At 41.5% G+C, this 27135-nt stretch overlaps 1 protein-coding gene across 3 annotated transcripts in view; it reads right to left on the bottom strand.

Moving 5' to 3' along the window:
• Positions 1 to 27135, bottom strand: part of LOC126252933 (centromere protein I-like) — a 370827-nt gene that overhangs the window by 155453 nt on the left and 188239 nt on the right. For all 3 annotated transcript variants that reach the window (XM_049953938.1, XM_049953931.1, XM_049953948.1), the window contains exon 10: positions 23951 to 24024. In XM_049953938.1, the coding sequence (XP_049809895.1) occupies positions 23951 to 24024 (74 nt within the window). The remainder of the gene's footprint in view (positions 1 to 23950; positions 24025 to 27135) is intronic.

Raw genomic sequence — 27135 nt, 5'->3', positions numbered from 1 at the left:
AGCCCATTCCTCATAAATACATCCCACACCACTACGGTGTCACCGCCAGATTTCACGGTGCCTTGTTGACAACTTGGGTCTACGGCTTCGTGAGGTCTGCACCACATTCAGACCCTACCATCAGCTCTTAGCAGCTGAAACTGGGGCTCATCTGACCAGGCCATGGTTTTGCAGTCGTCTCCGGTCCAACCGATATGGTCACAAGCCCAAGAGAGGTATTGCAGGTGATTTCATGCTGTTAGCAAAGGGACTCCCCTCAGTCGTCTGCTGCCAAAGCCCATTAATGCCAAATTTCACCACACTGTGTAACGGATGCATTCGTCGTATGCCCACATTGTTTGCTGCCATTATTTCATGCAGTGCTGCTTGTCTGTTAGCACTGACAACTCAACTTGTCTGCTAGCATTGACAACTCTACACAAACCCCACTGATCTCAGTTGCTAAGTGAAGGCCATAGGCCACTGTGATGTCAGTGGTGAGAGACAATGCCTGAAATGTGGTATTCTTGGGACACTCTTGATAGCACTGGACCTCAGTTCCCTAATAATTTCTGAAATGGAATGTCCCATGGGTCTAGTTGCAACTACCATTCTTTGTTCAAAGTCTTATTTCCTGTGGTGCAGCCATAATCATGTTGGAAACCTTTCCACACGAATCACCTAAGTAAAAATGACAGCTTGTCAATGCACTGCCCTTTTATACTTTATGTACGTGATACTACTGCCATCTGTATATGTGAATATGACTATCCCATGACTTTTGTCCCCTCCGTGGAAACATCAGCAACAACATCTACATTTTTATGAGAGTGTTATCTAACAATATGGCTAATACTGGTGCACTAAATCCAGTCATCCATTGCAGTGCCCTTTCTCCAGCCAATGATGGGTCAGAACTAGGACAGTATATCTACAATTACACAGAGCATTAACTATATCCGTTTGTAAGGCCATTATTATGATGGGGTTGGCACTCCCAAAGGAATTTTAAAGCTACTGCCAAATGTGATGTCAATTAAGACCAAACAGGGTGCTAACCATACCTCAGTTCATGTCAGTGCTTCACTTTGCTATCAGTAGTTTAGTTTTTAACAGATGTCAGATGCAGAAGATATGTCAGTTGGTTCTTAGTTCCGAAATATGCAAAATCTATGCCATTTGGCACTTTGATACCTGTGATTCAATCGTTTCTTACATTGTGACTTCTTTTATGAAGTGCACTGTGTACAGATTTTTTTTTAGAACCAAGATGATGTAAACAGTTATGAAACCTGAAAGTGTCCTAATACATGATGGAAAGGAAGAATCACCCGAGTACTCTGTCTATTACTCCGTCTATCTATAATAAGGACCCGGATGCTACAAGGGTGGTTTGAAAAGTTCTCGGAATGGAATAGAAAAAAAGTACTTACATCACTGAAACTTTTTTTAATTTTTCAATGTAGTCTCCTTGTAGACTAATGCACTTTGTCTAACGATGTTCCAGTGCCTTGATCCCATCTCGAAAATGATTTTCCTCCAGACCTGCAAAATAGTTGTCAAATCCAGCTATCAATTCCTCGTTTGAAATGAATCTTCGTCCACCAAGAAAAATTTTCAATTTTGGGAAGAGATGGAAGTCTGACGGAGCGATGTCAGGTACATAAGGTGGGCATGGCAACAATTCATATCTTACTTCATGTAATTTTGCCACGGCGATGGCATGTGTTTTTAATCCAGCGTCAAAGAGTCATGGCACCAATCTTGCAGACAATTTTTACAATTCTAACTCTTCAGTTAAAATGTGATATACCCTTTCGGATGACATCTGGCAAGCATGTGCAGTTTCACGCATTTCCATCAGTGATCCTCCATAACAATTTTGTGCACTTTTGCAATGATTTCTGGAGTAGTGACCCACTTGTCTGACCACTGCGCGGATCATCATCTAAGCTCTCCCGAGCAAATTTAAATTAGTTTGTCCACCTGGCGACAGCTGAATATGAAGGAGCAGAGCCCCCAGTGTATTCTGGAAATTAGCATGAATGTTCTTTGATTTCATACCTTTCTTTACGAAGTACTTAATCACTGCTTGAATCTCTATTTTTTCCACCTCCGCAAATCACTAAGTGGGAACAACAACAGAGCCACATCACTGCCACAGCTTTCTTGACGTGGCATATGTTTGCAGGCAACAGTCCAATGAATATCATTTGAACAAATCGTTGCGCTAGTGTTAACCTCTTGTGCTGATTCTGAAAACTTTTCAGTCCACCCTCGTAAATATTATTTATATAGTCACTGAATAAAATGAAACCTTGGACATTGAAGCCAGATCTAAAGATAAGTACTCTTTCTGATATAACATTCCTTATGAGAAAAGCTTTCATTAAAGGCAAAAAAAAAAAAAAAAATAGTGTTTACCACTAAAAGATGATGCAAACGATACATATTTTTGCTGATTCAATTCCCTTTAACATTGTTATAGTTCTCAGGGGTCACTGGCTAAGCAACGGATAGTCTGGGAGAAAGTAGAGGAGGTGCTGCAAGATGACGACACTGGTGGTTCTTGTGAAGAAGAAGAACCCCACATGTTGTTTGCATCAAATGCCAACAACTGAAAAAACTCATGAAAAAATGTGTGTCTGTTGATCATACCTCAGACTGCTTGAGAGGAGCAAAATATTTCTCAAATATGGACATGCAAACACGCTATTGGCTGATCAGAGAATGAGTGGCTTCCTAACTACTGATAGTCTCTGTGAGTTCAAATTTATGCTGGTTGTAGTATATAATACTCCTCCCACATTCAAGCAGATGATAGACAACCTGCTTGACACCTAAAATGTACAGGATATATGGATGGATGATACTTCATTTTTCTTTTGGGGGAGGGGTGGTGGTGTTTGTCTGAAGGACATCTAGGCTGCATGACAACTGTATTGCAGTGTGTCTCAAACCGAATCCAAAATGATGCCTCTTTGCCAACCAAGAAATAAAAATCTTGGGCCGCCTAGTGGATGGTGATGGTGTCCATCTGGGGGATATCAGTCACATATTTTTCTGACTCACTGGCAGATTGGTGATGTGAGAAGTTTTCTCATAATGTGATCATACTACCAGTGATTCATAAAGGATTTCTTTACAAAAACATGCCCCTTGCAAGAACAACTGCAGAGCGACACTAAATCTTCCCGGAAAAAGGCACAATTAAAATCTTTTCTTGTCCTGAAGGAGGTGCTAACATCATCTCGTCCTAGCATTGTGTGAAGAGAATGCATAGACCAAACTTCACACCAGTGCTAGCGGCTCTGAAAAAGATGTAGTTCTAGTATAAATTCGGGAAGGTATTGAAATGAAACGGTGAGAGCTTATCCTACCAGAGTACTCTCCAAGAACACGATGAACTACTCTACAACCAAGAAAGAGTGTCTTGTAGTAGTTTGGGTAATCAAAATGTTCTGGTCGTACTTCTTTCACAAACCATTCTCCATTGTGATTGATCACCATGCTCTTGTTGAAAGGCCTGCTTGATATCTCAGGTCGACTGGTGACTTCAGGAATGCACTGTCACTGTGGTGTGTAAAAACGGAATTCAACACATGGACACTAACTGCCTTTCAAAGTTTCCTGTGTCTGAACAAAGCAGCATGGATGAAATCTCATCACCTGGGATTCATGAAGTTCTAAACAGAATTAGGCATCGGCCAGGCCCCTGTCAAGCCATTAGACATTACATGGGCCACTGTAAGGACTACCAGAGATGGGAGCGTCTGTCCCAAACCACCTCCAGCGCATCTGGTACCAACTCCAACTGCAGCAACAACATTCCACCTAGTTGGAATCAACTTCTTAGGGAGATTCCCAAAGTTGACAAACAGGTATCGATGGACAACAGTCTGCACTGACTATCTCACCCATCATGCTGTCACTAAAACTCTGCAACTGTTGAAGCTCCAGAAACTGTAAAAGACATCATTCTGTTGTGATGCTCCCTGATTGTGGAAAGTTTTCTAGTCGAGACTAGTATCAGTGGTAATTTCACGTTGCAATATCACCCACAGATGAATGGTCTCTCTGAATGATTTAATAAGACAATGGCAGATATGCTCTTAATATATGCTGAACAGGGAGTTTGGGACACAGTTATGCCTGTCACAGCATTCACATGCAACAAAGCGAAGCAAGATACTACCTGGTCATGAGGTCAAAATGACGTTGTTCCCATTTCAAAGAGATGATAGTCAGGATGACTACATGAAACACCTCATCACCAGGATGGAAGATGAAAAGCAGATGGCTTGGACCCTGGATCCCAAGAGTAGTTAACGTCAAGCACTGACTAGTCCAGAAGACTTGGTATGGATTTTTACACCTGTGCAGGAAGTGGGACTATCGGAAAAGTGATCAAAATGCTACTTTGGGCCATCTGTATCCTTTGCTGCTTGTCGGATGTCACATATGAAGTTGAAGATTATGTCCCTCAAGATAAAAGTGCAGGGATGGCCATGTACTCTGTACGAAGCCTTATTACAGTCCTAGGTGCAGACTGATGATTGGAGAATTCTCATTCAAGGAAACTAAAGTCCCGTCTGGTCATCACAAAGCTGCAATGGGTTAACTTCGACACTCGTCATAGTTAAGAGGATGTCACAACATGACCAGAGTGCGAGGATCCACCAGCAGTGTCGTACATAGGGCCACAGACAAGATCTAGATCCAGGGTGTTGCAGTCAGCTCTAATAAGAACTTCTGAAGCAGCAAGTCACTGTATCTCCAGGGGAGGGGGCAATGCGACAAGTGGTGCTGCATTCAGTGTGGCGTAGTGGTTTGCGTCACTGGCTGGTCTGCCACAAGTCACCAGTTCAGCCTCAACCACCAGCAATCATTTGTTACTAGTGACCCAGTGACACTTTGTATGGGTAGTTTTAAGTAAGTATCTATAGCTAGATAATTTGTGTAGCATAGAGTATAATGTTTATGAGCCACTCTGTAGCGTTATGAATAAATTTCAGAGAAAAATGATAAATGAGTGAAAGTCATTACTTTCACATAAATCACACGATGCAAACAGTGTACGTCAGGAAAATTGTCTGAAGGCATGAATGTTGTGTGTTCCGTATTGAATTGGAATTTGGATTGGCGTCTAATGATGGGAGCACATTATGATGTACGTAATAACCAAGGTAAATATTGTACGTGAATTGTGTGTGTGTGTGTGTGTGGGCACATCTTGTGACACTTAGCACACACTATGCTGAATTATTGAGACTCATTGCTGCAGTCCTTTGTTGTGGACTCTTTATGGCAGACTTCTTCAAAGTGCCACACAAAGAATTATGTCAGTTTCTATGTTTGATTCACGGAAGCAGGGAGCTGAAATTTGAGTCACCTGCTGTGCTGCTGAAAGAACACACTGTGTGTAAACGAAGCAAAACTGCAGAAGTAGTTTTTCGGAAAACGTTGTACTTGTGGAGGAAAAAAAAAAAAACACCTTATTTTGAAATCGCAAGTTTTTTCACTATGCAGTTGTCAAACGACAGCATAAAAACTATTGGTTAAAAATACTTGATTATTTCATATTTTAGATGTAGCACCACAGCCTGATGATGAGGTGCTACAATACTTCAAAGCAGAGTAACTCACTGCCACTGTTCAATGAATTTGCAGTGAATTAAAAGTGCATACTGTGATTGCTAATCTGAGGGATGCAGAAATTAGCAGTCTGAAACTGTTGTCATATTTTGAAATGTGTATCTCCAAATCACTGCGAGATGAATGCTAGTTTAAAATGCGGAGTGGGAAAAAAAACCCTGACACAGCCATGGTTCTACCCCACAACCTTTCAGCACCCAGCTAGATGCTCTACCGTTAGACCAGCAGACTGTATGCGAGGCAGACTCGCTTGCTGCATTCTCAAGAAACTACTGTTCTCTTGAGTTATGGCAATTGGTGGCATTGGTGTCATTTCTGCAACTTCACTTTAATTTGTCATAAGTCAGACAGTTTGTAAGAAATATTTATAAATTATATACAAAAACCTTCCTTGTGAATCAATCTATCTATTAGCGAAAACCCAATCAAAAACCCTACAGCAGTTTCTCCAAGTTCTTATGTTTTTAATGTTTGTATAAACAGCAGCACCCTCTGTTCAAAAGTTCAATTCTGGTCTGTTCTGGCTGTTCATTGTACGTTCGTACTCATAACAAACATACTTTTAGTCGTAAGTGATGTACTTCACTGACTAGCCAGCTTTCAGATTTGCATTTGATTCTGGTTATGTTGTGACAATATTGCAGGTTGGGTAAAAGAAAATTTTCAAGATCATATGGCTTATCTGGTCCAAAAAATTAGAAAAGATGGAAATTTACCAACACGAGGATATAAAAACTGCTCTGACACACTGGTTTAAAAGTCTTCTTGCTTTCTTAGGAAAAATTAACTGTTATGTCTAGTACACTGCCTGAGAAAAATGGGCTCCTAGAAGGGGAGGAGGAATAGAAATGAAACTTCACTGGTTGAGAGGGCATGTGCTGTATATCAGTGATTACAAAACACAGTCAAATTGATGAGGAACTTGGCAGTATGAGCCCACTTATCAGTATAATGTTGCAACTCCTCTGGTCTGAATGCATGCACTGACTCATTTGGAAAGGGTTTCATAAAGCTATTGTATCCTCTCACAGGGCAAGCTCTCCCACAATTCTTGCAACTGGTTCTTGATATCCTGTGACAGAGTTGATGTGAGAGGTGGTCCAATGGGGGCAGATCTGAATAGTTTGCAGGCCATTGACATACATCAACATCACCCAGACAATACATACACACATATGACATGTGTGGATGAGCATTGTGCCATTGCTGCATGAGAGGTAACACATATGAACGCAGGACACCTGTGATGTACCACTGTTCCACCAAGCATTCCTTCAATTGCTACCAGCCCTGATCTGAAGGTATACATAATGGTTTCTCATACAATGACAGCAACTGACATACACACCAATAATGAATATCCAGGCTAGTACAGCTCTGAGATTCATTGCTGAACATAATTTGATGCCTTTCATTAGCAATCCATGCTTCCCAGTCATGGCACTATCCGAACAGCAGCATTTTGTGTGGCGTTAATGACACCCTATGCACAGGACAGTTATATCCTAGTAAAGTTAATAGTAAGGGAAGAGAAAGAATGTTGCAGGGGGTACATTACTACTTCTTGGATGGCAAACACAGATATTAGCGGTTTACAGTATGCTTTGTGCAAAAAGTGGTGATCCTCTCTTGTCGTGGTCAGAGGTGATTGGCCAGATCTGTGATGAGTACAGCTGCCATCATGTACCTATGCAATCAGGTACAGTGCCACTGACACATCTACATTCTTCAAAAATCTGGATGATGTACAATAGGACCAACAGACCAAATGGAGACAAACAATGAGACTCCTTTCAAACTCAGCCAGGTGCTGATACTGCTGTTTAACATAAGTATGGGTCATCTCCATGTCCTTCACAGTAACTCAACATCTGGCACTGTTGACACTCCTTACATAGGTCACCAGGTCTGCTAACAACACTACACACAAACTCTAATGCACGATGTTGGCAGTTCTATCTATCAAAGAGGATTGCAGCTCTCAACATTTACATAGCTGCAGATGGTGTGTAAGTGTAAGAAGTTACATTCAAATCCAACCATGTTTTCTCAGTGCTTCAATTCATTTTCTTTCTGGCAATGAATGGGGCAAAGACATCCTCTCCCCTATCACATATACACTAAATCTACATTCCAACAGGGTGTTACATTTAATTGGTGCAAGAAATGTAAGGAAGCTTTGTCTGTCTCAAGTCTTTTAAAACAAACCCTGCAGTAGGCCAACTAGTTGCATAAAAAAAACAACACAACAGGAAAAAAAATTTCACAGATCAAGAATGGTCCCCCAGTTGTGTATGTAGTAAGTAAGTATATCTCATTGACTCAAATTTTCAACTTATTTCATACTATTAATTGCTCTATTTGGTCAGAATTGTTGTTCTTTTTCTTTGCCTTTATCCCAGATCTAAATGAGGTCTGCATAGTTATTGTCAGATTTGGCATTATTTACATTAGACAGTGGCCAGATGCCTTTCCTGTCAACACCCCTTTATCCTCCGGGACAGAAGTGTATCCAAACTGCCTGTGTTTAGTGTTATCCATGTAAAAGTGCGTGAACACTTTCTAAATGTTTGGGAATTATGCAGCTGAGACAGCACATGGGTGCTCTCACCAGTCTTTCACCCTTTGGGATGGAAGTTGTGTACTCCAACTGTCTGCATTTACTGTTATCCACATAAAAGTGCGTAAACATTTTCTAAATGTTTGGGAATCGTGTAATTGAGACAGAACATCGGTACCAGCCCAGTATTCACCTAGTTGGATGTGAGAAGTCATCTAAACATCAGATCCAAGTTTGCCAAAATAGTGGTCCAAATTGTCAATCTGCAAAGCAGATTCTACCACTGGTCAGCCAGCCAGCCTGAATTCGAGAAGTGGCGTGCTAACACGTGTGGCTATTCAGGCAGGTTCTATCCAGTTAGCATTCTACAACACAATAGCATAATGGCTACAAAAATTGGGCACTGTTTTTTATGTGGGTTGGAACTTAAAAAGTGGCAACTATTTATTCACAACCGATACAAAAGAGTTAAATGTTTGCACCTGTTACTTTCCTTCAAAGTAGTCACCAGTGTTGTGTAGAACCCATTGCCAGCGATGTGGAAGGCGTAGTATACCGTTAGCACAGCCTGTTCTGTGGATGGTGCGAATTTTACAAAAATCAGTGATTCAGTGACTGTAGCATGAAGGAAATTTTGCAGTGATCATGAATTACATAAAGTAAATGATTCTCCAAGTGTTCCCCTTATCTGCAAATGGATCAAAATATTCGACTACACCTGTCAAACACTGGCCAAATCGAAAGCCGGGCAACCATGGCCAATAAGAATGGGCAAATCTGTGGAGAGGGTAAATTAGTCTGTTCATGATGATCCTAACCTCTCAATTCATAAGCGTGCAAATTCTTTAAATGTGCACGGATCATCACTGTACCAAATTCTCCAATAAGCCTTAAACTGTACCCTTGCAAACTCCAATTGTTGCAAGAGTTAAAGACAGGATTCCACACATATGGTGTAATTTGTTAATGATGTGACTCAGTGACCTTCATTTAATAACATCTTGTTTTCTGAAGAGGCTCATTTTCACCTGAATGGTCATGTCAATAAGCAAAATTGTCACTACTGGAATGCAATGAACCCTAAACAGAAGCTGAGAAACCCTTTAATTCAACAAAAGTTACTTTATGGGCTGCCATGTTGGCTTGAGGAATAATTGGCCTCTACTTTTACAAGGACAAGAGCGGTTGTGCAATTATAGTGAATTTGGAACATTATATGATGATGATGATAAATTACTTTTTTGTGCCTCAATTGCAAAACTTTCCTGGTTATAACAAAAGAACATGGTTTCAGTAAGACGGAGCCACAGCACACATGTCCAAAATGTCTGTACCACAAGTTCGTGAAATTTTCCCTATCAAATTGCTCTCCGGGTGGAGTGACATAAATTGACCCCAACTTCTGTGGAGCAACTGAAAGCAAATATCCGTAGCGAAGTGGCTCTTATCCCAGCATCTATAAGCTGAGGCGTCATGCAAAATTTTGTTCATCGTTTAAATGTGTGGCGGACAGTATTTAAATGACATTATTTTTAAGAACTAAATTCCCAAACTGCATATTTCAATAATAAATAAAGATTTTGTCAACAGACTTCAACCTCTATTTTATTTTGACATATCAAATATAAACTTTCTTTTGAGACACTGTACAAACCACCAAGTGCTGATTTCAGAGTCATGTCACATTTACTGCTATCTTTCAAGACCAATACACACAGTGATTGGCAACTTTAACTGCCACAGCAGTACACAGGGACGTACTACACTAATGGGCTAAGCCTTACACATTATCTGAAGCAACCTGCACTATTTAACTGTGATATACATATATGTGGCTATAATCCAGAACTGATATTTAACAGTGGTCACATGTTTCAGCAGTGCATCAGAGCAGTCTGCAATCCTATTCCAGACACACCATATAGACCAATCATGTGTCAAATATATACAGCAGTTAGACCACAGAGAGTTCCATTCTACAGTAGACTTGTTGGATGCTACAGTTTCCAGCCTCAATATCTGAATCATGTGATGCATTCATCGATATACAGAGATGCTCTAGACTGTCGATGCCTCAAGGCTGTTGGACCTTATATGTCCCTGTTCGTACTTCTGACTTGCTGTTCAGTTAACAGAACACAGGATTCTACTTGAAAAAAGTTCCATTTTGTAATACAATAGTGGATGCTGTGAAAAAAACTTGCCATGTCACTGACAGTGCAGAAAAGGGATACTTGGATAAAACCACAGAAGAACTAGGAGAAGCAAAAATGTATGAAGATTAATAAGACAGCTCCATAACAATCCAACCAGGTCTAAAAAAATTACATCATCACTGCAGAACAAAATTAAACATTATGTTAAAGTACCTGAAATATGAGGGTCAGGGGGAATGGGATAGTCTTACCAACCAATTTCAGACTTCAGAACTCTATAAGATTAACAAGAAAAGTAAAGATAGAGAGGCGGTCAGCTTAGATGGTAATCAAATGGAAGAAATGAAGAACTATAGCCCATCAGTAAGAGAATGAGTCAATAATTCTTCAACAGTTCCATGGGAAGCTACCAAATATTGAAGATACGGCAAAAGAGTAGAGAGAGAAATCATTTAAATCAGACAATCTGTCACAAGAAGACTATGCCAGGTAGACTTTTAAGCAAACTCTACAAACTGGCAGACCACATTATTCTGAATAGAATTCTACCTATATTTGACCCTCTATTTATACATACGAAGTAGAGTATTGGGCCAGAAAAATCCATACAGAACAGCTCTTGAACCTTACTCAGTTCACAGAGGATGCATCTGAAAAAGTATCACTTTATTGGTGTGGCTTTCATGAATCTTAAAGTAGCATATTCCTCTGACAACTATCCATTACTACATTTCAAACTGTACAACCTACTCGAAGACCTCCATCTCAGTGAATTCATAAGCACTCGTCTGCAAAATTTTAGATTTTTATTGACTTCTATGCCCAGAAAAAGTCTACCTCACAGAAGTATACTAGCTCCATTTCTCTGAACCATCTATGCCAGACCAGCTGCTGACCTCTAATGTAGATGGCTAAACAAAGCAAAAGCTATGACACTGTGGATACAAATCTGACAACTGTTCCAGAACTCTACTCTTCTACGATAAAGTTTATGTTTTACAACCTGCGTCCTTGGGTCGTGTTGTGAACAGGTCTAGTGTAGAGTTAGGCTGAGTGGTCGAATGCATCCGTGGAGGCGACAAAGATTCAGCAGTGTCTGTAAGAACATTTATCATGCAGAGTGTCCAAAGGTGTAAGTGTCTTTCGAGCTGTCGTGGGGGAGCAAGTGCACGTGCCGTGAAGGAATGCCGACACCTTATCAGTGTGACATTAAGTCACCACCTTAGGTCAGTGCTACAGCTGTATGTTGTGCTGGTGGCAGTGGTGGGGTCAGGAAGGTGCTGCCTACCCAGACATTCTGTGGTGACCAAGTACGGCTCCCAACTCTGTTCTCTCGAAGACAGCCTGTCGCGTGCTCAGGAGCAGACTGCCGAATACGGTTCAGGACATCAGTTGTTGTGAAGATGGATCAAAACTACAGTGGTTCTGCAATCTGCACAAAAATTTTGATGAATCCGCAGTAATAACTGCATAAACAACTGTAGTTGTTTTGTTGTTCATCGCACTGTGAAGTTCCAGAGGTTGCCTCTGTTAGGTGGGGATTGATTCTGAACACCTTTCCCACTAATCACATGTCCAAGATAATTCCCTGTGTCTGTGCAGAATGGCAATTATCTATGCGAAGTGTCATATGTACAGACTGTAGCCAGCTTAATACATCATCCACACATTTCACATACTCTGGTTTATCCTTTAAGAATACCATGATATCGTCCGAATATACCACACAAGTTTTTGGCTACAACCCAAGCAGAACTCCATCTAATAACATTTTGCAATGTGGCTGGCACGTCTTCCAGCCAAACTGCATCTGTTTACACTGGTAATGTCCCTATGGAACTCTAAAAGTGATCTATGGTCCATCCCCCAGGACTACCTCCAGCTGGTGACATCCACTTCTGAGATACCTTGCTGTAAAGTGCTGCCACTGTCCTAAGCTGTTGAATATTTCCGTCATGGCCTTCGAATTCAGGTACTGGTGATCAAAACAGAACCTGTACTTCTTGGTACTATCTGTTGACTTCTTTGGCACAATGAAAACCTTTGCACCCCATGGGTCGGACGTGGGGATGAGAGAGACGTCGAGCATTTCCCACGTGTCGCCCATTCAGTCCACTGCTGTGGCCGCCCCATGTCCTGCCTGCACTGAGATTGACCCCTCACCTGTGGTCGAGTGGGAGATCATTCCAAAGTCCGGCGGGCAGCAAAAAACTTTCTGAAGGGCTGATCGTAGGGCCTCCCCTGTTTGTTTGACAAACAGGTTTCGGGCATTATCTGTGGCTGATGATGTCTCTGAGCTGGATGCAGTCATCCACCATGTTCCAGAGGAAGCTTCTCGGTCCGCAAGGTCTGGGCATTCACAGAGTGTGGGTTTGCTGGTAGATGGGAGCTCCAACGTTAGGCGCATAATGGGGTCCCTTAGGAACATGGCTGCCAAGGAGGGGAAGGAAGCCGGAATGCCCCACAGGGTGCATACTGGGGGGAGTCACAACGGATGTGGAAAGGCTGCTTCCGGATGCCATAAAGAGTACAGGGTGCAGCCAACTGCAGGTGGTGGCTCATGTTGGTACCAATGAGGTATGTTGCTTTGGACTGGAGGAGATTCTCTCTGGTTTTGGGCATCTAGCGGAAATGGTAAAGACTGCCAGTTTTGCTTTCGAGATTAAGGCAGAGCTCATCATCTGCAGCTTCATCGATAGAACTAAATGTGATCCTTTGGTGCAGAGCCGAGTGAAGGGTCTGAATCAGAGGCACAAGCGGTTCTGTGACCATGTAGACTGCAGATTCCTTGACTTGCGTCATCAAGTGGCGGGTTTCTGGGTTCCGCTTAGTAGGTCAGGAGTCCACTGCACACAGGAAACAGCTACACGGGTAGCATGGGCTGTGTGGAAGGGACTGGGTGTTTTTAAGGTTAGAGGGCCTCGGGAAACAACAAAAAGGGCATCTGTCTAAAAGGGGGCAGGTAAAACAGTAAGTTAGTTGTAGAAATGACCGGTATCGTAGTTGTAAATTGTCACAGCTGTGCTGGAAAAGAACCAGAGCTCCAAGCTCTAATAGAAAACACTGAAGCTCAAATAGTTATAGATACAGAAAGCTGCCACAAGACGGAAATAAGTTCAGCAAAAATTTTTTCTAATGATCTAACAGTGTACAGAAAGGATAGACTAAATACAATTGGTAGTGGAGTATTTATTGCTGTCAGAAGTAGTTTGCCTTGTAGTGAAATTGAAGTAGATAGTTCCTGAGAAATAGTATGGGTAGAGGTTATACTTGACAATTGGACTAAACTTTTAATTGGGTCGTTTTACGGACCCTCGACTCAGAAGATATAGTTGCTGAACAGTTCAAAGAAAACTTGAGTCTCATTTCAAATATGTACCCCACTCATACAATTATAGTCGGTGGAAACTTTAATGTACCCTCGATATGCTGGAAAAATTATATGTTTAAAGCCGGCGGCAGGCATAAAACGTCATCCAAAATTGTACTGAATGCTTTCTCAGAAAATTATTTTGAACAATTAGTTCATGAGCCCACTCCAAGTGTAAATGGTTGCGAAAGCATACTTGACCTCTTAGCAACAAATAATCCTGGACAAATACTGAATATCATGATGAATACGGGGATTAGCGACCATAAGGCAGTACCTGCTAGGCTGAATACCATAACTCCTACAACCATCAAAAAGAATCACAAAGTATATCTATTTAAAAATGCTGATAAATACGTTCTCAACGCCTTTTTAAGAGACAATCTGCACTCCTTCCAATCTGATCATGTAGGCATAGAAAAGTTGTGGAATGGTTTCAAAGAGATAGCATAGACAGCAATTGAGAGATATATACCACATGAATTAATAAGTGATGGTAGTGATCCCCCATGGTACACAAAATGGGTCAGATGCCTATTGAAAAAAAAAAAAAAGCCAAATTTTGAAAGAACACGAAATCCCCAAGACTGGCAGAGTTTTGCAGAAGTTCGAAATATAGCATGTACTTCAATACAAGATGATTTCAATAATTTCCACAATGAAACTCTGTCTCGAAATCTGGCGGAAAATCCTAGGAGATTCTGGTCATACATAAACACACCAGTGGCAAGACGCAATCTATACCTTCACTGTGCGATAACAACGGTGAAGTCACTGACGACAGTGTCACTAAAGCAGAGTTATTAAACACGATTTTCAGAAACTCCTTCGCCAAAGAAGACGAAGTAAATATTCATGAATTCCATTCAAGAACAAGTGCCAAGATGAGAAACATAGAAACAGATATCCTCTGTGTCACAAAGCAGCTTAAATCACTTAATAAAAGCAGGGCTTCTGTTCCAGATTGAATACCAGTCAGGTTCCTCTCAGAGTATGCTGATAAAATAGCTCCATATTTAGGAATTATATACAACTGCTCACTCACAGAAAGATCCGTACCTAAAGACTGGAAAATTGCTCAAGTCACACCTATACCCAAAAAGGGAAAGTACGAGTAATGCACTGAATTACAGACCCATATCACTAACATCGACTTGCAGTAGGGTTTTGGAACATATACTGCATTCGAACATTATGAAGTACCTTGAAGAAAATGATTTCTTGACACGTAGTCAGCAAGGATTCAGAAAATTTCGCTCTTGTGATACACAACTAGCTCTTTATACTCATGAAGTAATGAGTGCTATCGACAGGGGATGTCAAATTGATTCCATATTTTTAGATTTCCAGAAGGCTTTCGAGTCCGTTCCTCACAAGCGTCTTCTAACCAAACTGCGTACCTATGGAATATCGCCTCAGTTGTGCGACTGGATTCATGATTTCCTGCCAGAAAGGTCACAGTTCATAGTAATAGACAGAAAGTCATCGAGTAAAACAGAAATAATATCTGGCGTTCCCCAAGGAAGTGGTATAGGACCTCTATTGTTCCTGAGCTATATTAATGACATAGGAGACAATCTCAGTAGCCATATTAGATTGTTTGCAAATGATGCTGTCATTTACCATCTTGTAAAGTCATCAGGTGACCAAAACGAATCGCAAAATGATTTATATAAGATATCTGTATGGTGCAAAAAGTGTCAATTGACCCTGAATAAAGAGAAGAGTGAAGTTATTCACATGAATACTAAAAGAAATCCGCTAAATTACAATTACGTGATAAGTCACACACAGCTGAAGGCTGTAAATTCAACTAAATACGTAGGGATTACAATTACAAATACTCTAAATTGGAACAATCACATAGATAATGTTGTGGGTAGAGCAAACCAAAGACTGCGATTCAGTGGCAGAACACTTAGACGGTGCAACAGGTCTATTAAAGAGAGTGCTTACACCACATTTGTCCACCCTATTCTGGAGTATAACTGTGCGGTGTGGAATCCGCATCAGACGGGACTGATGGATGACATAAAAAAAGTAAAAAGAAGGGCAACACATTTTGTATTATTGCGAAGTAGGGGAGATAGTGTCACAGACATGATACGTGAATTGGAGTGGTACTCATTAAAACAAAGGTGTTTTTCATTGTGACGGGATCTTCTTGTGAAATTTCAATCACCAGTTTTCTCCTCCGATTGCGAAAACATTCTGTTTTGCATCCACCTACATAGGGAGGAATGATGATAAAATAAGAGAAATCAGGGTTCACATAGAAAAGTTTAAGTGCTCATTTTTCTTGCACGCCGTTAGAGAGTGTTCATTGAACACTCTGCCAGGCGCTTTATTGTGAATAGCAAAGTAATCACGTAGATGTAGATGTGAAGATGCGTCGCTATGTGGTATAGATTCCTACAAACTGATGCATTGTTCCTTGTAGGTATATGGTGCTGGGTAACCAGTGTTGCTGATAAAGGAGCCTTCATGTTAAATAAAGCTATAAACCGTAGTAACAAATCTTTCACTGCTTCGCGAGTGACCCACTTTTTCTTGTAATGCTGCTGCATCAACAGTTTGCTTGTGGCTCTGGTCCTCACAAGACCTTTCAATATCTTCCTCATTTAATACCACTAGTGAGGCAATCATTAAGCTCTTCAATAGATTAACCATGTCCATGTTGAAGTTATCCAGGCTTACAAGAATAATAAATACCTCATTAATATTACTTATGTGCACAGCACTACTATGCATGAAGCAATGCATTCTATTTAATCTGTCATTTTTTTTAGTTGTTTGACCACATATAATGCTTCCTGTGGGAAATCAGTATCAACAGAAACCCAAACTTCCCCGTAGCTGCCAGATTTTATCGTGAGAACCAATCTTTGGCACAAGTGTCTGTAGTTTAGTCAGAAACACCTCCAAGGGGTGTGCACCTTGGGACATTGCCCTACTTGCTCCCAATGAAAACACAAGAGTCCTACTGCATACTGTGAAAGACCGATTTTGGGATGTGTTTACTCAGAAATCTAGTCCAAGAATTGCTAATACCTTTCACCTATGTATAGTAACTTCTGGAAGTCCTTAATTTCAATACTGATAGTGTAAAACATCATACCCAACGACTCTACATTACTATTACCCACTTGAGGCAATTTATAACATGGGGGATGCAGTCCCTCCCACCTTTGAGGAATATGGGGGACCCAGTCACCTCCTGCCTTCAAGGTCCAGACTGATGACTTACATGTGCACACCTATGTCCACCAAAGAATTGTTCTTTGCCTTTTACACAGCCTGACAAGCAGCATTCCACTGGTGTATCTTTTTGTGCAATGTTACTTCCTATTGAAAATGTCTTCCAATGGGTGAAGCACTCCCAGTTACCTTTAGCAGCTGCTTCCATTGCCATTACTTTCCCTTCCTATACTTTCCAAAACCCTTTTTTTGGTGTCCAGTTTAGCCACGCTTATAGCAGTCAGATCGCTGACACTGCTTCTGAACATGACCTTTCCATCTGCATCTATAATATTTTACTTCTGCAGAAAAACCACAGCCATCTGTACCTGTCCCAGTCACAATGTCGACCTGCTCTAACTGTGTTGCACCCAGGATTTTCCATCCTTACCCTATGTGACATCTTTGCAGAGATACCATGTTCAAAAACAACCAAAGCCCAATTCTCAGCTTCCTGCAGCAAGAATCTATCAGCTGCTGCATTTTCTGTCAGCTGGTATGTCTGAAGTCTCTTGCGGTTTAACAAATGACACCTTTAAGGGTGCTACCAATGTCTCTGTAAATTGACACCACATAGAACAAATACACTCCAAAGATCTTCAACAAAGAAAAAGTTTACTCATCACAATACATTGCACTGGTACTGTTATGACAGCACTGTACTTGTAGCTTCACTCACAGCGATGCCTTGAAGTGACAGCCAATTCTCACAATGACGTTGTGGCCCATGTGCTTGGGTCACGTTGTGGCCAGGAGGTCGAGTGTGGAGGGAGGGTGAGTGGTCCAGTGCACACTCAGAGGTGTCAGTGATACAGCAGTCTTTGTCACAACATTTATTTATTCTTTAGAGTGTACACAGGTGTAAGTATCTTCAGAGCTGCAGTCGGCAGCTGAGCACAAGCACACATGCCATGAAGTAGTTTTGACACCTCTTCATGAGAAGTGACATCACTGGCAAAGTCCAGTGCCAGCTGCATGCTGTGCTGGCAGCAATAGTGGGAGGAGGAAGGTGCTGATCACCCAGAACTTCAGCAGTGATCTAGTACGATTCCCACCTCAGAGCTCTCAAAGACAGGCTGAGGTCCTGGCTATCAATTGTTGTTAAGATTAGGCCCCAGTCAACCATCATGGATTGACCCAGGCTGCAGCAGATGCTCGCAAGTCAGCCAGGAAACTCCAAAAAAGCGTCTCTCCCAATCAGTACAAAGATTGCAGCTTGCAGATAATCTGCAATGACCAGCCTGGGAGGAGGACTGGCCGCTCAGCAGCCTTCCCATTCATAATGACTCAATAAGTATGGCACACCATGGCTGTGGTATGCATCACACTGTATTCCTCTCGACGTTGAAGTCAGCAAGTAAGCAGCATGCACCACTGATCTGCTCACTGGTTGTAGTGCCACAGACAGAATGTGTTTTTGAGCTCGGAAAACCTCTCTATTTAAAGGACTGAGTCCAAGTCTATGTTGTGGTGGCTCCAAGTGTATGAATGCATTTGTCCTCATTCATCAGACCTATCAGCACCCCTTGCCTTGCTGTGGTAATTCAAGTAAAATTCTGGGTCACTGAACTCAGTTCTTTTCTGTCTATGGGTGATTTTGTAGAGGTGCTCAGACAGTGCAATTACCTAGTGCTACCTCAAAGTACCTTTTTAAGTAGTGCAGCAGCACTTGCATTTCTGTCTGCCTGTTTTGTGGTCTGTTGCACTGGCATTATGTTTTGTTGACTTACTGAGTAGAGGATCAGCTCAGAACTAACCTACTCTGTTCCAAATTTGAGCAGTAGAAATTTAACAAAATTTTAAGACTGGACAACAAAATTATTTCGCTGTGCCATCATGCATTCCATCTATGAAACAGAAGCTCACAATGACCTACATACAGCAAGATCATATAATGTAAGTGAAAAGATAAAAAATTCTACTCACCAAGCAGTGGCAAAAGAACACGCACATAAAAGGTATTACGAATGCAAGCTATAGGAGCCAGTGTGGGCGCCCCATCATGCTGCAACCACATGCATTGCTGTATGTCCAAGGGAACATCTTCTGGCAGGCCGGGTAGAGTTTCTTGCAAAAAGGGAAGGTAATTTGCTCCAGTAAGTAAATGTTGTTGTTGTTGTTGTTGTTGTTGTGGTGGTGGTGGTGGTCTTCAGTCCTGAGACTGGTTTGATGCAGCTCTCCATGCTACTCTATCCTGTGCAAGCTTCTTCATCCACGCTGCCCTCCAATGCTAAATTTGTGATCCCTTGATGCCTCAGAACATGTCCTACCAACCGGTCCCTTCTTCTTGTCAAGTTGTGCCACAAACTCCACTTCTCCCCAATTCTATGCAATACCTCCTCATTACTTATGTTATCTACCCATCTAACCTTCAGCATTCTTCTGCAGCACCACATTCCGAAAGCTTCTATTCTCTTCTTGTCCAAACTATTTATCGCCCATGTTTCACTTCCATACATGGCTACACTCCATACAAATACTTTCAGAAACGACTTCCTGACACTTGAATCTATACTCGATGTTAACAAATTTCTCTTCTTCGGAAACGCTTTCCTTGCCATTGCCAGTCTACATTTTATTTCCTCTCTACTTTGATTATCATCAGTTATTTTGCTCCCCAAATATCAAAACTCCTTTACTACTTTAAGTGTCTCATTTCCTAATCTAATACCCTCAACATCACCCGACTTAATTCGACTACATTCCATTATCCTCGTTTTGCTTTTGTTGATGTTCAACTTATAGCCTCCTTCCAAGACACTATTCATTCCATTCAACTACTCTTCCAAGTCCTTTGCTATCTCTGAGAGAATTACAATGTCATTGGCGAACCTCAAAGTTTTTATTTCTTCTCCCTGGATTTTAATACCTACTCCAAATTTTTCTTTTGTTTCCTTTACTGCTTGCTCAAGATGCAGATTGAATAACATTGGGGAGAGGCTACAAGCCTGTCTCACTCCTTTCCCAACCACTGCTTCCCTTTCATGTCCCTCGACTCTTATAACTGCCATCTCGTTTCTGTACAAATTGTAAATAGCCTTTCGCTCCTTGTATTTTACCCCTGCCACCTTTAGAATTTGAAAGAGAGTATTCCAGTCAACATTGTCAAAAGCTTTGTCTAAGTCTACAAATGCTAGAAACGTACGTTTGCCCTTCCTTAATCTTTCTTCTAAGATAAGTTCTAGGGTCAATATTGCCTCACGTGTTCCAACGTTTCTACGGAATCCAAACTTATCTTCCCCGAGGTCGGCTTCTACCAGTTTTTCCATTCGTCTGTAAAGAATTCGCGTTAGTATTTTGCAGCTGTGACTTATTAAACTGATAGTTCGGTAATTTTCACATCTGTCAACACCTGCTTTCTTTGGGATTGGAATTATTATATTCTTCTTGAAGTCCGACGGTATTTTGCCTGTCTCATACATCTTGCTCACCAGATGGTAGTTTTGTCAGGACTGGTTCTCCCAAGGCCGTCAATAGTTCTAATGGAATGTTGTCTACTCCCGGGGCCTTGTTTCGACTCAGGTCTTTCAGTGCTCTGTCAAACTCTTCACACAGTATCTTATCTCCCATTTCATGTTCATCTACATCCTCTTCCATTTCCATAATATTGTCCCCAAGTACATCACCGTTGTATAGACCTCTATATACTCCTTCCACCTTTCTGCTTTCCCTTCTTTGCTTAGAACTGGGTTTCCATCTGAGCTCTTGATATTCATAAAAGTGGCTCTCTTTTCTCCAAAGGTCTCTTTAATTTTCCTGTAGGCTGTATCTATCTTACCCCTAGTGAGACAAGCCTCTACATCCTTACATTTGTCCTCTAGCCATGCCTGCTTAGCCATTTTGCACTTCCTGTCGATCTCATTTTTGAGACGTTTGTATTCCTTTTTGCCTGCTTCATTTACTGCATTTTTATATTTTCTCCTTTCATCAATTAAATTCAATATTTCATCTGTTACCCAAGGATTTCTACTAGCCTTCGTCTTTTTACCTACTTGATCCTCTGCTGCCTTCAAGACTTCATCCCTTGGGCGAAAATCGTTCCTGGTGTCCATGGATGTATGTGACGTGAGGATTTCCCCTTGCCCAGTAATGAACATTTCAAGTGTTGTCAAGGCCATCCTGATAGAAAGTACACTCATTGGTAAACAACACAATGGCAGGGAAGTCAGGGTCTCATGCAACACGTCACAGAAACCACCAGCAAAACCCTAGCCTGTGTTCATAGTCCGCCACAGTGTCTACATCTCGGACAGGGTGGAGAGTAAATAGATGCTGGCCATCATCCCTCAAAACCTCCCAGACTAACCGATGAATGACCCGCGTGTTGTGTCCAACCACGCAAGTACTTGGCGTACTTGTCTCTTCAAATGCAGCATCTTGTGTTCGAAGTCTTCCAGCATCACCATGATATCCCACTAATGAGCCTGTTTTGCCAAGTCACTGGTGAATTGCTGTAAACATTTGCCAGTGTGGGTGGCGTCTTGCTGGGTACCATTCCTCATACAATCGTCAAGCTTCATGCGCATTACCATCGGCTAGTCCATGAACAAAACTATATCTTGTTGTTCTTCAAACGAATACTGTGCCGCCATGCTTAGTGTATGACTAAATCTCAGGAGACGTGTGTGTGGTCCGAAGCAAAGCTTACATGTGAATGCCTTTGACGTGAGGTGGAGACAAACAGCAAGACCTATTCGACACATGTGCGTATCACATTGGGGCAGTGACAGGGCAAGGTATGTTTGTAAGTGTGAACCGACAACCACAGCACTGCACATCAACGAACGATTGGCAACAGGGCAATCCCACAGCCAATCTGAGTGCTTGGTACCAAGTTTCAGTAGTTTAAAAATGGTGTGTTGTTGGCCTTCATAACACTATTAATTTGGATCCTACTGGCAGCAGCTATTCAGTGTTAAAATTTCTTGACAAATTTTCTCCACCCTGTATATTCCAAAACTAAACCACTATTTCCCCGACTTGGGTCTAATTCATGATGCAATCATACAAACTGTCAACAGATGTCCGTACAATCATGTTCTGCAGGGAAGATTGCTTTCTGGTCAATGGACATCCATGCCAACGATGACATTGGGACACCCACCACACAGCGTAATGTTGCTGGATAGTCCCACATCCAAAACTGCTGCGTACACAGTCACAGACAGTGCAGTATGGCACAGAGAAAACACCCATCAGACCGTCTGTGGTGAAGGGCCATAGGAAGAATGGAAGCAGGACGGTCGCAAACTGATGTGGCCCGATGGCTTAATGTGAATCATTCTGTTGTTTCACAGATGGAAAGACAGTTTACAGAGGCTGAAACTGTATTCTGAAGACCAGGGCAGGGACAATCGCATGTGATATCAGAAAGAAAAGACCATTATTTGACTGTAAGGGCACAACAGTACCACCTTAGTACTGCACAGCAACTGGGATCTGACCTCGCAGCATCCACTGTATGTCTTGTATTGCAGCAGATGGTGCACAGAAGACATCAACAGAGTGGCCTTTATTGTGAGAGACGTTCTGTGTATGTACTTCTAACACAGATTCACAGAAGGGAACGTATAGAGTGGAGTTGTCAACATGTCACCTGAACGGTCAAACAGTGAGCCAATGTTCTTTTCACAAATGAGTCTCAATTTGATATGGAGTGTGTTTATGAATGGATTAGCATCTGGAGCGAACATGAAACATGATTTTGGGATCCAAATATTGTGGAAAGAGACCGATATTGAACAGAATCCCTAATGTTGTGGGCAGGGATTATGTTGACCAATCTAACATCTCTTCATGAAATTTTACAGGTGAATTGGCAAGGTTTAACTGCTGTCAGGTATCATAATGATATCTTGGTACCTCGTGCAGTTGTTGTGAGGTGCTGTGGGCCCAGACTTCATACTGATGGATGATAATGATCAACCTCATAGAGCGTGGGTGGTTGATGTTTTCTTGTGAATGAAAGATATTGCACATATGGCTGGCCCGCTTGCTCTCCCAACTTGAATCCCATAGAATACGTAAGGCATGCATTAGGAAGACAGGCTGCATGATGTCAGCATCCACCAACCACTCTCCAAGATTTGCGAGAAGCTTTGCACAAAGAATGAGCGTTATTGCCTCAACATGAGATTGATGAAATCATTTACAGCATGCCCCATTGTTTCAGGCCTGTACTGGTTGGTTTGGGGGAGGGGACCAAACAATGAGGTCATCGGTCCCATCTGATTAGGGAAGAAGGAGAAGCAAGTCAGCCACACCCTTTCAAAGGAACCATCCTGGTATTTGCCTGAAGCAATTTAGGGAATTCACGGAAACCCTAAATCAGGATGGCCGGAAACAGGTTTGAACCGTCGTCCTCCCGACTGTAAGTCCAGTGTGCTAACCGCTGCTCCACCTTGCTCAATCTGTGCTGCTGCCGGAGGTGGTCACACCTCAGGCTAAACACAATTGTCGTAACGTTGTAAAAAGTGAAGAACATATTTGCCTACCATTACAGATGTTGCAGTTGTTTATGTTATGTATTCTTTATATTGTTTCTACCTTCTATCAACTGTTTATATCATTTTATTGCAAAATAACACAACCTTGCAAAATTTCCATTTGTTGTTTTAATTTTGGACACAACTGTATCAGAGAGAAATAGAGAGAAAGAGAGGGAAGACTTTATGACAAGATAATAGGACCAGTCAAAAATTGAGAAACAAATCAGTTGTAACTTTATGGAGATTTTAACCCACTCTCCCTGAATGTTGGTCCCAATTACTAAATAATGTACGTAAATGCTCAACCATTGCAAAATGATTGTAATACCCTTCATCCCAGACAGATGTTGACACATTCACACATCTCCAGCAATCTTATAGAGAAGACTGCCTACAATATGAGTTCATTAGTGATTTATATCTATCTCTACTGTCTGCTAAAAGACTGGGAGGCTATAAAATAGCAGAAACCAAAATATTATGCAATAACATGCAAACAGTTTACCTGAAGAGCTGCCATGTTTTTCAGCAGTAGTCGTTTCTCCTGGAGCGGGTAAGTTCTTCGACACTTCAGAAACACTAAATAAATGATATAAAAAATTAGATTATTCAGAAATCAAATATATGTACAGGTGCAATGATAGTTAAAATTTCAATGCTGTAAATAGATTAGCTGCAACAGCGATGCACGACAAGCACGCGCACAGACATACACACACTATGAGAGGGTGAGTGGGGATGGAAGTCTGCAAAAGCTGCAAGTGGAATAATTGTGAGGTTAACTGTTCCTTGGACAAAATGCAGATCAACTGTTACTTTCAAACTGACAGTAATTTAGTTGTTACATATTTAGTTTACTGCTTGAAAACACTCAACTCGGCAATGACATTAGAGGGGAATGCTAATAAAATAGATCTATGGAAATAACAAAGTTTACAGTAAAGACTGTACACAACAACAGAATGGAAAAGCAACAGTCCTACGTGTCAGGTACTGTACCAATCCAAATGTCACAGGAATTGTACCTTTTGTAGATGTTGCACAAATTTGACTCAAAGAAAAGCCTATAATTAAATATTCATATATTGCATAACAATTCTATAAGTGACAATATTGTTAGAAATTATGCAAATATTATCCTCTAGATGGCAGCTAAATGCAGTTATGCAACAAGCTTATAGATGTTGTTAGTAGTAGTAGTAGCAGCAGCAACAGCAGCAGCAACAGTAGTAGTAGTAGTAGTAGTAGTAGTAGTAGTATTCATCTGTAGATCACTTTTACAAGGATACACATTTAAAGGTCTAATTTGTCAAAGGTGGGGCATTATCATACATAAAAGATGACTGTTTCCATGGAAAATTTCAATGCACCAAACTATAACAGTGATACGTCATTTGGTTTTTGAGCAGCAGAAGTAAGAAGCCTATTGAAATTCATATCAGAATAAAGTCTCATTATGGTATTGTTTGTTACAGAATAACTTTCCAAAATGATGTAGAAAAATTTGTAAACACACTGCTCAAAAGCATTGGGGGACATGATTTTGGGCACCTGCAACACTTCATCGAACAACAGTTGAGAACTGGGCATGTTACCAATTTATACCTTACCTTATCTTTCACAAATTAAGCACACAACAAAACATCATTATATCCTCAATCACTTGCATAAAAAGAATTGATATGTGTGACAGGTGGCAAAGGCAAGATAGAAACAATCATTCACCCTATCATCCTGGGCACTTTTCATTGCAATATGAGAGCTTCAGTAACGTGTCTGGCCTCCATGAGCTTTTATCACTGTCAGACACCTACGTGGTATGTACTGAAAGTTTATGGAGGTCACCCTGTGGCATCCAATCCCATTCTTCAATGAGAGACCATGTGAGTTCCAGGAGAGGCTATGAACACATCTGTCAGGCATGTACCACATAATCACAATGGGGTTAGGTTCAGACTCATCGCTGGCTATTACATTACATCTATGTCCAGGCTTCATAAGACAACCTTGTTGATGCCTGCCACATGGGCCCTAGCAATGGAAGGAATTTGGGGTTACGACTGTATGCAGCAGCAACCACATTTTCCAACATGATCTGTTCAAAGAACTGTCTGGCAGTAGGGTGACCATTGACAAAGATAAGATTCGTATGGCTGTCAACACTGGAGCTCCCTCATATCATCACAGAACCTTGGCCAAACTGGTCGATTTAACGAGCAACATTTGGGAGGTACTGCTCACCATGGATCTCTGCGAGGTCATTACCTTGCCTCAGAGGATATATGGACTTGTCTGTGAATAACACATTTTGCCAGTGTCAAAGTTGTCTGTTGACATGGAAACATCAGAACTGAAGGCGAGCTGCAAGATGATGCCATGTCAAGCAGGGTACTCAAACAGGATGTCTGGATCATAAGGTCCTTTCTCGTAACCTGTTCATTACAGTCTGACTGGACACAGCAGCTCTAGTGGCTCTTCTGAGATCGTCTTGTGGTGCTCTAGTGGTGCCCATATGATGCCACAATGCAGGTATGGCCAGATATCAGTCTTCATGTGGGGTTGTAATGCGTCAGTGACATTGTCCAACTCACCTCTGCATACTGACCTGTAGCATGTCCTCAATCTATGTATGATACATAATTGGATAGCCTGCACTATTAAGACGGCCCTAGCACAGGGCCGGCCGAAGTGGCCGTGCGGTTAAAGGCGCTGCAGTCTGGAACCGCAAGACCGCTACGGTCGCAGGTTCGAATCCTGCCTCGGGCATGGATGTTTGTGATGTCCTTAGGTTAGTTAGGTTTAACTAGTTCTAAGTTCTAGGGGACTAATGACCTCAGCAGTTGAGTCCCATAGTGCTCAGAGCCATTTGAACCATTTGAACCCTAGCACAGGTGGGGCTTGTAGATAACCCTCAGCTCTTATGAATGTATCACAGGGACCATTCAACATCCAGCCATCAAGTACAAATAAGTCAATGGTTCTGAATTCAGGCAGAGGCCCATGGGCACCTGAATCTGTTACATGGCAGTTCTAAGCTGCAGGTCCTTGACTGTGGTTCTGGCTACAGACTTGTCTTGTGTGGATGTTGCAATTCGGCCAGTGATAAATCCAGTATTCTAGGATGACTTGGCAAATATATCTTTAGCGTATGAAGTGCTTAATGAGTTTGTGATTGTGCTGTTAGTAATACGTTCTTTAACTGTTACTAACTACCATTTCTTCAAGTAGAAGCAGTTCACAATACTTTGCAACAATGAACTTCGAACATTATATGTGAAGCAGTAACCAGCAAAAATGGACAATGTAGTGGCAACAATTTTGAAACAACTGGCTGCAGTGGAAATAAAACATGAACGTCAAATACAAGCACTACAACTGCAAAACACACACAGAAAGACTCTTCACCATTTGTTACAGTGTTACCCTCACTGAAAAAGGACATCAATGAGTGGAGCTGTATATTCAGAGACAGTAGCTAAAGTTCAATGCTTGCGGAAGGCACTTTTAAATGTTACTTGCTACTGCTCACAAGCCTTGAGAGACATAGTTAGTTTTTACTTTGGAATACAATATCATGTCAAGAATGTTTAGTGAACAAAGATGGAAACTATGCAGGAAAGTCAGATTGTACATAAGATCAAAAGGGAATTGAATCAAGTTAAAGGCTCTCCACAAGAACTGTCGATAGAG

Source organism: Schistocerca nitens, chromosome 1 (assembly GCF_023898315.1).
Source record: "Schistocerca nitens isolate TAMUIC-IGC-003100 chromosome 1, iqSchNite1.1, whole genome shotgun sequence".
Classification (NCBI taxonomy): Eukaryota; Metazoa; Arthropoda; class Insecta; order Orthoptera; family Acrididae; genus Schistocerca; species Schistocerca nitens.
The sequence above is the reverse complement of the archived record's forward strand: the minus strand, read 5'-3'. Positions and strand labels throughout refer to the sequence as shown.